The sequence below is a fragment of the Rattus norvegicus genome, chromosome 16 (assembly GCF_036323735.1).
Source record: "Rattus norvegicus strain BN/NHsdMcwi chromosome 16, GRCr8, whole genome shotgun sequence".
NCBI classification, from domain to species: Eukaryota; Metazoa; Chordata; class Mammalia; order Rodentia; family Muridae; genus Rattus; species Rattus norvegicus.
Window position 1 is genome coordinate 19052151 of NC_086034.1, and position 11664 is coordinate 19063814.

An 11664-nucleotide genomic window follows, 5' to 3' on the forward strand; every position below is an offset into this window, starting at 1 on the left:
AGCAAGATCCTGTGGGACAGAGCACACTGAGTAGGCACTGAGGACCCTGGTCAATGAGGGTCCTGGGCCATTCCCCCAGATTAAACGTCTTCCATTGTCCCTACAATTCCGAGGTGTCAACTCGGAGTCCCAAGGAGCTGGGGGGCCGACTTAGACTTAGTCTGGATCCCCAAGTGCTTAGGGCACCAGGCAGCTGCCCAGGCCCTGTGGCAGTGGGGCACATAGTAAATCTATGACCAGTTTCCCACCATTGAAAGAGGCTCCCCAATGGCTAGCACATCCATGGTCCCTGCCAGGCCTCCCCAGGTCTCAAGGGAGTGAGCCAGGCAGCCGGCTCCACAAGTTCATGATTAGGAGCTCCTCAGGGTGCACTGGGTTTTGCCTTTTGTAAGCCTCAGTCAAAAGGACATTGTGGTCCCTGAATCCCACCAGCTAAATCCTCTGGGTACTACTCCATGGGGTATACTGAGAACATGTCCCCTTCTGCATGGTGACCGTTGGTGGCTTTGCTTTTCCAGCTTCAACTGCAGAAGTCGCAGTATCTCCAACTGGGCCCCAGCCGTGGTCAGTACTATGGCGGGTCCCTGCCCAACGTGAACCAGATTGGAAGTAGCAGCATGGACCTCTCCTTCCAGGTGAGCCCCCATTCTCCTGGCTCTGCGCCCCTCCTAGGTGATACTCCAGGTCTTCCTGTTTCAGTGGTGTCCCACTCTGGGGCCTCCTCCAGCTACAGACTCCAGGGACAGCTGGTTGGCTCACAGAAGATGGGCCATGTCCCCTAAATTAAGCATGTGCCATTGTCCCCTGAAATTCACAGAGGCCAGCTTCCCACTCTTAAACACTCCTCTTGTCTCCTGGGGCCCAGGAGAGGGGAGCAGCCTAGCCAGTTTCCCTGAGCTGCAGACTCCTGGAGTCAGCACACACCATCAGCACCCCCCAACCTCCCCCCTTCCCCAGCCACTCACAGCACTCAGCAGCTGCTGCACCTGCCAGCAGGCTGGGAGGCCCTGAGAAGAGCTCAGGGCCTTGGGGGCTTGGCTCCAGCCGCCTCACTGATCTGCAAGCCCAGCAGTTCTCAGAAGGAAGCCCCTGCCGCCTGACCCCACTTGTCTGCAGACAGTTCTTGGCAGAGCCGCACACCCTGCATGGCTCCCTCAGGCCACAGGCTGCTGTCAAAATAATAAGGGCTGGTGTCTTCTCCCCAGACCCCAGTCTTTAGGAGAAGCAGGAGGGGCTGTGTGCAGACAAGGGCTTCACATACAGTGCTACCAAGGGTCTGAGAACAACCATTTCCCCAAGAGCTCACAGGCTCCGGAGTTGTCCTCGGCTTCTCCCTGACTGCACTACACGGTGGTGTGAGCTGCTGGGTTAGGCAGCCTGGGTGCACTTGGGGCTGCTAGCCTGGTCCTGGTCACCGTGTCAAGTTCCAGGTCCCGGTGGCATGCTGAAGTCACTGGCTCTCTATGGCAGAGAATCTCCAGTTCATCTGTCTCCCAGTTCCTCCTCTTCTACCTGAGTACCCTCTTACCCCTCATTTAACCCTGTGTGGGTATCACAGTGAGCTCCTCAGTCCAAGGGCACCAGGGACCCTACTGAACCCATTTGCCCAAGGCGCAAATGCCCACCTAATGGTTCAGAGTGTTGGGGTTTTGCATTTTTAGTGTAGTGGGTTTTGGGGGTAGCTCTGGCCGCAGCTCAGTGTTTCTGGTAACTGAGCCCAGACTGAGGCTGTTCTCACCCAGCACCAGCCTGTAAGACCCTGACCTACAGGTCAGGCCTGTGTAGCCCACAGTTGTCTCTGTGGCTCTTTGGGACGTGCCTCCTCCATCCACCTACCTGAGGCGAGCTGGCCTCAATGCCCCCATCTTGGGAAGTACGTATGGATGTCACTCAAAGTCCCCCAGGACCCCTGGAGTCCTTCCTGGACAGATGCTATGTGCACATATCCCAGTGTATGTTACAGCAGAATCTAAGCATGTGCCCCAAGCTGCGTGGGCCAAGCCCCCAAGCATGTACGTTCCCAAGGGCTGTGTCTCAGGGCTGGAGAGCTGGGAGGGGCCTGGAGACGTGGGCAGATGAGAGAGATGGGTAGCAGTTGCCTCAGTTTCCCTTCTAGATGTCTCAGAGAGATGACTGGCTCCTACCCTCCATAGGCCCTAATGGTGAGGTTCATGGACATCTTGGGATTCATTGCCTTTCTATGGGTAAAAATGTAGAAAAGTCTGAGTTCGAGGCCAGCCTGTTCTACAGGATGAGTTCCGAGATAGCCAACAAAACAAACAAACAAAAAAAAGTAGAAAAGCACAGACTCAGCAGGGTCTTCTGGGTCACAGAGATTTGGCAGTGGCCACTCAGACAACCTTGAAGGCAAACAGAAAAAGAAGTGGCCGGGCCACTAAATATCCTAAAAGAGAAGCCTCTTTAAATATCAGAATGGCTTTCGCTTTCTGCCTGGGAGACAGAAGGACCCTGGGCCCAGATAGCCAGGCAGGCATGGGGACAAGTCATGTCCAGGGCTGGCACAGGCAAGTGAGTTCATCTTAGCATGGTGACAGGCTCCTGGCAGCCTTGGGGACTCCAAGGCTCGCCTGGAACCTTATGCCAGTCCAGGTGCTGGTAAGAAGCCCCATCAGCTACACCACAGCCCCAGAAGGCGCCTGTACTTGGCTCTTAGTGGTGCCTGGCTGAGATGCTAGGGGTGGGAGCAGGAGAGGGGACAGGAGAGGGGGCCACAGCGCAGTCCAGAGCAGTTCTGGGCTCCGCCTCAATCATCTTGGGAACAAGCGCTGGGCCAGGTGGGCCCCACAGCAGCTCTGGGCTCGAAGCCCTGGGGGCCTCTCTTGGCAGGCCCCTCCAGAGATGACGTAGGTGGGGACAGGAGGCCGGCCTGGCCTGGGGAGAGAGGGTGGAGGCCTGTCTGCACCTGGCCAGCTGGGAGAGCTTCTCAGTCATCTGCACCCCTGGCACCAGGCAAAGCTTATACTGCCCTATCTGGCCCGAGCACGCAGGCTGGACTGTGTGTCTCCTGCCCTTTCTGGGATAGCACTGCTGGCTTAGCAGGAGCTGGGCTGCCAGAAGTGCCTATGGAATAGAGTTTAAGTGTGTCCCCAGAGCAGAGATCTCCAAGGGCTGAGCTAGGGGAACCTCAAGCTACAGCCAGTAACCTGTGAGTCCGCTGTATCCTTTCTGAACCCTTGTTCCTGACCCATCCCCTTCCCCAGACCCCCTTTCAGTCCTCAGGCCTGGACACCAGTCGGACCACACGACATCATGGGCTTGTGGACAGAGTATATCGTGAGCGTGGCAGACTTGGCTCCCCACACCGCCGTCCCCTGTCAGTAGACAAGCATGGGCGACAGATATCCTTTTTGCAGAGGATGTGTGGGATTGGGAGGGGACAGGGGGTAGGCACACATTGCTGCCTGTGGACACCAGATCAGGGAGACCTGGGGAAGGCCTCAACACAGGATGTTGGAGCCAGAACTGGGGTAGAGAGAAGAGTTAAGGAGAGTGACCCCAAACCACAGAGGACTGGAACACAAGGAGCCATTGGGAATGCAGCTTTCAAGGGCTGCAGGAAGTGGGGCGTGGCTCGGAGGCAGCATGGGCATGACAGTGACTCCACACATAAAAGCGGCCTCTGTTGTTTGGAGGGTGGACACCTGCCAGGGCCCCCCTTCTAACTTGGCTGCCCCAGCCAGATCCCCATCACTAGAGTGGCTTTGGGTTACTCTTTCCCCCACCCTCAAGTCTGCAGAATGGAGCTGTCTGCCTGCCCGCTGCTTCTTACTTCTGAGGCTTTGGTGCTGGGAGCTGCCTCAGTGGAAGAGGTCAGTTGAACTTGGCCTCCCTAAGGCATCTGGAACCCAGCTTGAGGCCCAGGCCTCCTCTTGGAATGGTTTGGGAGGACGGTGCTGAGTTGTAAGTAAATGGGTCTGGCCCCTGGGGAACCGCAGCACCCGTAGTTGCTTTTTTTAGGCAGAAAATGCCCCTTGCCCTCCTGGCCAGCTATCTGCAGACCCAGCCACGCACTGGGAGCAGAGGCCACTCCCAGCAGCTTAGCCCCACAGGCTCTGCATCAGGCTTCCTGGGTCAGAGCACACTCTGAGATTCCCTTAACTCATTCACGCCGACAGCTGCCCCTATGGCACCGTGTACCTCTCGCCTCCTGCGGACACCAGCTGGAGGAGGTCAGTGGAGGGGGCGCCCAGCCTCTGGGAGGAAACAGTGTAGACTTTATCACCTGCAGAGCATAGGCACTGCAAGTGCCGCAGTAAGCAAGAGGTTTGCAAAAGATCCCAGAAGTCAGCTCTGAATTGTGGAGAGCATGGCTTGAGAGCCTTCAGAACAGAACCTCATTTTTCCTCCTTTCCCCCATCCTCTTCCTCCTCTTCCTCCTCCTCTCCTCCTTCATCTTCCTCTTCTCCTTCCTCTTTCTCCTCTTCCTCCTTCTTTCTCCTCCTATTTCTCTTCTTTCTCCTCTTCCCTTCTTTCTCCTCCTGTCTTCTCCTTCTCTCTGTTTTCCATATTTCTTACTTCTTTTCAGAATTGATTAGTGAATGGTGTATCTTGCCTGTTCCACTTTATTTTGCTTCCCTAATGAGACAAGCGCTCGCTCTCTCTCTTCTCTCTCTCTCTCTCTCTCTCTCTCTCTCTCTCTCTCTCTCCCCCTCTCTCTCCCTCTCTCTCTCCCTCTCTCTCTCTCCCTCTCTCTCTCTCTCTCTCTCTCTCTCTCTCTCTCTCTCTCTCTCTCTCGCTCTCTCTCTCTCTCTCTCACTCTGTGGCCTATTTGGGCTGCATATTCCCAGGCTTCACTGGTCCCTCTGCCTCAGCCTCCAGAGAAGCTAGGAACAAAGGTGTTCACTGCCAAGCCTGGCGCTCGCCTCTGTGAAAGCTACGTTGCTGACACATATGTAAATGGTCTTTATTGACTGAGATGCACATCTGTGGCAAACCCCACCGGCCATGCATGAGGACCCTGCTTCCATGTCCAGCAACACAGGAAGGGCACTGTAGGAAACACTGCTTGTCAATATTTGCAAGATGATGGGTCACCCCGTCATCCCAGCACGCAGGAGTCTGAGGCAGGCAGATCTCTGACTTCAGGCCAGTGGGGGCTGCACATTGAGACCCTGCCTTAGAAACAAGGGGCTGCAGATGCAGCTCAGCAGTTAAGCACATCCAGAGGACCCAGGATCCAGTGGCAGTACCACATGGTGGCTCACAAGTGCCTGTAGCTCCAGATCCAGGGATATGGTGTCCTCTTCTGGCCTACAAGGGAACTATGTGCACATTACATGGACACACATACACACAAATAAAATAAACCTTGAAAATAACAGTGCAGTACAGCACACAGTGTGGGTGTCCTATCCAGTGCTCTGGGAGGATGTGAAGGTTCTGTGCCCACACTGCTCTAGCGGATGTGTGTCAGGGGATTGAGTGACCCGGGTTCGGACCCTGGATAACGACAATATTAAAGAACATACTCTGCTGCTACTCCTTCCTCTGTGCAGGTCTCATGTCCTCAGGCCAACCCGAGATTTTACATCTAATGCCTTCTAGCATTAGCCACTGGGATGGCCTGTGTCACCACACCTTGTTTATGTGGTGCTAGGATGGAGCCCAAGGCCGTGTGGATACCAGAGGAGCACTTGGCCACCTGGGTCACAATCCAGGGCTGGTTTGGTTTGGTTTGGTTTGGTTTGGATTGCTTTTGTAGACCAGGCTGGATTTGAGCTCGCAGAGATCTGCCTCCTGCAGCCTCCCACGTGCTAGAGTTAAAGTTGTGATCTCCACACCTGGCTTTTTGGGGGACAGCACACACGTACACTGCAGATGAAAGGCCAGAGGTCAGCTTGTCATTCTCTCCCACCATGTTGGTCCCGGGGCTAACACTTCTCAGGTCATCAGACTTTTCTGAGAGCTCTCTCACCTCTCCACCCTCTTGCTGGCCTGACTGTTTCAAACATGGCTTCTCCTGGGCTCCAGGCAGGCCTCAGACTCTTGGGCTCACACAGCCTCTGTCTTCACTGTCTCGGGGACCAACATGTGCGTTATCATCCGCAGCTCTCACTGTCAGTTAGAGCAGGCCGAGCTGGGAGGGGCTGCAGGTGGAGTCCTTGGAGCTCAGTGGCTAGAGAGCTCACCTAGCAGGTACAAAGTGTGGGTTCCATCCCAGCTCCACTAAACCTGTGCTGAGGACCTCACGGTGGCTCACAACAATCTATGATTCCAGTTCCAGGGGATCTGACACCTTCACACCTCCGTGAATGTCATGTAGCACACAGGCATACACAAAGGCAGAATACCCATACATATTAAGTAAAACTAAATAAACGTTTTAAAATACCACAGTTCTTCAAAAACAACAAAACTGGGCATGGGGAGCTGGGTGGTGGACAGCTTCTTTATTAAAATTGTGCCAAAACACAAGGACCAGGGTTCAAATCTGTAACCCACATGAACATCGCAGCACTCATCTGCAAGCCCAGGACCACTACAGACAGGATGTGGAGGCAGGAGGGTCCCTGAAGGAGGTCAGGCCGGGCAGCCTGCAGTACACAACAGTGACAACAAGGACCCAGAAGGTGGACTGGAGAGCTAGCACCCGAGGCTGACTCATATCACATCATGGGCATGTGGTCACAGCACTGAGGAGGATCAGTGGTTTAAGGTCAACTGTGCAGTGAGTTTAAGGCCTGCCTGGGCTACATGAGACCCTGCCTCTAGAAACAGGGTTTTTACATCCATTTTACCATAATAAAATTGAACACAGAAAGGTCTGATCACTGGCCTGGGACCACACAGCTGGTGGAACACCATAGGCTGCCCCAACCCATGGGCACATTCCTGGACCCTTGTGAGGATTAAAAGTGTTTGATATGGGTAGATCAGGCTGAGGCTTATTCCTGTGAGTGTCACCATCTCTCTGTCTCGCAGGACCAACTCTGACTCTGCCCTGCACCAGAGCACAATGACACCCACCCAGGCAGAATCCTTCACAGGCGGGCCCCAGGATGCGCACCAGAAGAGAGGTATATGAGGGGTTCGGTGTTTCTGCCGGGCTTGGGCAACCCAGCAGCCTGCATGTCCCAGGCAGTCATTAGTCTCTGGGGGACTGACATTTAGAGGAAGACTCAGTAGGACACGTGTTTAGAAGCATCTTTCCCGCCCTCGCCGGTGTACACTGGGCCTGTGACTGACTGGGACGCCAGCACATCTGTGCAGAGCACAGAGGGTTTGTCACCTCACACAGTAGCTAGGGACAGACCCTAGCAGTGGGTACCACTTGATGCAGGCTTACAGCTCTACTGCCCAGAGCCATCTTCATCCCTCCTAGGACCCAGCCAGGTAACTCTGTATGAGAAAGCGGCTCTCTCTGTCCCAGGTTTGGGGTGAGCTTCCTCACTGGCTGGGCTGTGCACAAAGCCCTATAGCTGAGGCTGCGCCCCCAGTTCTGGGCTCCCACATGGCAGCTAGTCCCTGACACAGCTCCTGCACCAATCATCTTGAAGAGTGAGGACTCTGGGTTCTGTGAAGCTGGGTGCAGCAGACCTTTCACACCAGAGCCAGAGAAGTCACCCGTCTTGCATCTTAGGCCTGTGTGTGGCAGTCCACTGGGTCCCAGGGAGCTTTTCCTGGTTAAAGGACTCACCCTGGGTGTGGGGGTTGGCGGGAGCCAAGGCTACAAATTGAAGACCCTGTGTACAGTGCAGGAGGGCTGAGGTCAGAAGGTCCTGTGAGTCCTCCTTACACAGGGATGCACCTAAGCTCTCGTACCCAGAATCCACTCGGCCTTGATGTGGGAGGACCCATGTCCCCTCTCCCCGTGCCCTTAGAGGGACCAAGGGAACAGGTTTCCGGCTGCCTCCTGACATTCTCTGGTGAAGCTCTTTCCCATCGGCCATTGTTTCTCCTGGCCCAGGAAAGAAAAGAACCTGGCAGCAACAGAACATTTGCTGAGCGTGTGTGGGGCCCTGGGTCCATCTGCAGCATTGCAAAACAAACAAAATTTAAAAAGGAGAAAAGGAAGGGAGAGAGGAAGGAAGAAAGACACTCGCCATGACTAAAAGTGGGCTTCTGGTATGGTTGGTTCCAGGGCATCAACCAATATCCATCCATCTCATCCCTTGGGCCTCTCACTCGGCCTTTCAAAGTCCCACCTACTGTCTAGCCTGAGGCTCCTTCTGACTTGTCGGCTCACTCTCAGGCACACATACTCTGAGCAGATCAGTTAAATCCCAGGTAGCTTTAGCAATAGGGTCAGAACCAGTCCTCAGTGTGGGGACCCAAGCCTGGCCCAGTCACTGGGTGCAAGCAGTGCCCAGTCACCACAGATGCTACCAGGGTGGCAGATGGCAGTCTCAGAGTCTCTGCTGACCTGTACAGCCAAGGCCTCCAGGGCCCTGGCCTGGGTGGGGGCCTGGTGGGATCCTGATCAGCCTTGGCTCCATCTGCTGTCTCAGCTCTTTGCACCACTGATGATCCTTGTGCGGGGTTTTCTTGTTAATTAGGCCCCTTCCACAGCTTCAGTAGAGCCTCCAAGCTTTCTGTTAGGGCCCTGCGGTCACTCAGCTGTGTAGTCATGTTGTCCTGACCCTTCTCTCCCCCTACATCCAGTCTTACTGCTCACAGTCCCAGGAATGGAGGAGACCGGATCCGAGACAGACAAGACCCTTTCTAAGCAGTCATGGGACTCAAAGAAGGTAAGGGCTGCTGGTAGGCCAACCTTTTTTCTTCATGTTCTTTTCAACCCCAGCCTGGAAGCAAATAGCCAGGGGCACGTTGAGATAGGAACCTTGCTCAGCTTTGCTGTACCCAGGCTTTGACGCCGACTGCTGGCCTGTCAGACTGACCAGAAACAGCTCAAGGTGTTGACATCTGTGGCTAATTAGGGCAGTGACAAAAACACACACTCATCCCAGTTGGGACCCCAGCACCCCACGTCCTAGCCCAGTCTTGGGGTTTGAGATTCAGAGCCATAGAACAAGGCCTTGCCTCAGAACACAAAGCAAAATCAGGGTGAGTGAGGGGCTCAGCAGATGAAGGTGGTTGCCACCAAGCCTGGCCACCATAGTTCCATCCTGAGGAGACATTTGGTAGGAGAGAACCAAGTCCCTGAGTTGTCTTTTGACTTCCACACCAATTCCCCCTCAAGTCCCAAGGAATCCGGTACCCTCTTCTGACTTCATAAGCACAAGGGACACAGATAATACACAGTCATGCATGTAGGCAAAATACACATTAAACAATATTTGGAAAAAAAAGAAAAAGGCCAGGCAGTAGTGCACACCTTTAGTCTGAGCACTTTGGAGGCAGAGGCAGGAATATCTTCAAGTTCAAGGCCACCCTGGTCTTCAGAGTGAACACCAGGGCAATCCTGGCTACATACACACACACACACACACACACACACACACACACACACACACACACACACACACGAGGAAGAGAGAGAGAGAGAGAGAGAGAGAGAGAGAGAGAGAAACCTGTCTCAAAAAAACTAAATAAACAAAATCTTTTTCTTTCAAAGTTAAAAGGAGGCTAGGGATGTGGCCGGGGATGTGGCTGGGGGCGGGGTGGGGGTAGCGTGCTCCCAAGCATGCAGATTCCATTGCCAACAGTGAAGAAATGGTGTGGCCAACAACTCCCACCCCGGCTTTTTTTTTTTTTTTTTTTTTTTTTTTTTTTTGGTTCTTTTTTTCGGAGCTGGGGACCGAACCCAGGGCCTTGCGCTTCCTAGGTAAGCGCTCTACCACTGAGCTAAATCCCCAACCCCCCAACCCCGGTTTTAATCCCAGCCAGATTGTCTTGGGAGACAGAGGCAGGTGGATCTCTTGTAAATTCGAGGCCAGCCTGGTCTACAGAGTTAGTCTCAGGACAGCCAGGGCTACACAGGGAAACTTTGTCTCAAACCAAAATCAGAAAGAAAACAATTTCTATCCATCCCCCACAACTTTGAACTCCTTGTTGGCCCAGTTTCAGAAGCAGGGTAAGTGCGGCCTGCGCTGACCTCCAGCTCAAGAAAGACAGGAGTTATACTGTCGGCCTCACGTTAGGGCTGAGGCAGGAGAGGAAGGATGTGCACCAGCCTGGACTACCTGAGAGTTTGCCAAAATGAAAATATAAAGAAAGAATGAATATATATTTAGAGATGGTGAGGCCTTTCTTAAGAAAGCTGTTAGGGTCTCTGAACCCATGAAACACTTGCCTTTCCTTTAATTACATTTTTAAAATGTATTTTGTACATGAGTGTGGTGTGTGCGCACGTTCATCCCGCAAGTGTGTGGAAAGAGAGGACAACTGTAGAAGTCAGTATTTTTCCTCCTGCCATGTGGGTCCTGGGAATCGAACTCAGACCATCGGCCTAAGTGGCAAGCTCTTGTACTGGCTAAGCCATACAGCTGTCCCAGAAAGCTTTTGTAAATCTTCCTCTACCCAGCCCATGGTCTGACAAGTGTTTACTCTGGAGATCTGTTCCAACCCATTGTTCCTGTGTTTCCTGCCAACTCTGCTGGTCACAAGCCACCCTCAGGGAAGCCCGTGGGTGCTGCCTGCCTGCCCTGCATCCCTCTGGTCTGTGTTCTAGCCTGCAGCACTGGCCCCTAAAGGACCAGGCTCTCAGAGACCCCAGGCAGCCAAGGACTAGCCTAGAGCTAGGTGTGGGGCTGCAGAAAGCCCTCAATATGGCTACACACAGGGTTAGCTACAGGATCTGGGGAAGGTGTGGGAAGGCCCCTCCTTATAGCTCCTGGCTCTGCCTGGGGCTCCTGAAGCCATCCCTGCACTACATGGCTTCTGGTTGTCCTAGACAAAAGGGAAAGAGCCCTGGGCTCAGCACACAGGACACCATGCCTGCCACCTGGCACCTGCCATCTGCTCTGCTCTCTTTCAGGCGGGTTCCAGGCCCAAGTCCTGCGAAGTCCCTGGAATCAAGTAAGTCACCCCTTTGCTCCCCATGGCTCTTCTCTCTCCAAGCCTGCACCCATTGTCAGGGGCGAACCTGAGCATGCCCCCAGAGGTCACCCAGCAAGTCCTGGCCATCATGACCCCTGTTCCAGCCTGGGGTCCTGTTGTGCTTGGGGCTCAGTAAAGGGTTTTCTTTGGTATCCACTGATCTCCCCAGTCTCTCCTGTCCTACTGCAGTTGTCCTGGGTTGGCAGGGCTGGCCTGCTAGTCACTGTCCCCAGACCTTATGTCCTGTCTCCTCCTCCCTCCCCCGGCCTCTCCCAGCATCTTTCCATCTGCAGACCAGGAGAACACAGCAGCCCTGATCCCTGCTACCCACAACACAGGAGGCTCCCTTCCTGACCTCAGCACCATCCACTTCCCCTCCCCACTGCCGACCCCACTGGACCCCGAGGAGCCTCCATTCCCTGCTCTCACCAGCTCCGGCAGCACCGGCAGCCTGGCTCATCTAGGCGTTGGCGGCACAGGCCAGGGTAAGGCCCCCATGCTGTCCCTGCTGGCAGCATGCACTGCGGTGAGGAGCTCGTGGGTCTGTAGCTAGCGGTGGCACACCTACCCCCCAGAAATCAGGCTGTGGCACTAGGGCTGTGCCGGGAAGCTCCAGGCTTCAGGGAATGGGTGGGAGTCAGGAGGGAGCACTAGTGGCTTTGACCTGGTTTGCCTGTGACCATCCGGTTTGGCCCTCCCAAGTTC

The 11664-nt window shown here is 54.5% G+C and overlaps 1 protein-coding gene across 8 annotated transcripts in view; it reads left to right on the forward strand.

Moving 5' to 3' along the window:
• Crtc1 (CREB regulated transcription coactivator 1) overlaps positions 1–11664 on the forward strand; it is a 58710-nt gene that overhangs the window by 29980 nt on the left and 17066 nt on the right. For 7 of the 8 annotated variants that reach the window (XR_010058320.1, XR_010058319.1, XR_010058321.1 and 4 more), the window contains 7 exon segments: positions 519–635; positions 3222–3359; positions 4129–4190; positions 6943–7037; positions 8623–8708; positions 10898–10938; positions 11236–11444. Coding sequence is in view for 5 of the 8 variants with exons in the window: in XM_006252936.5 (XP_006252998.1) it covers positions 519–635; positions 3222–3359; positions 4129–4190; positions 6943–7037; positions 8623–8708; positions 10898–10938; positions 11236–11444 (748 nt within the window). In the remaining 3 variants the exon portion in view is untranslated. 8 annotated transcript variants of the gene reach the window in all.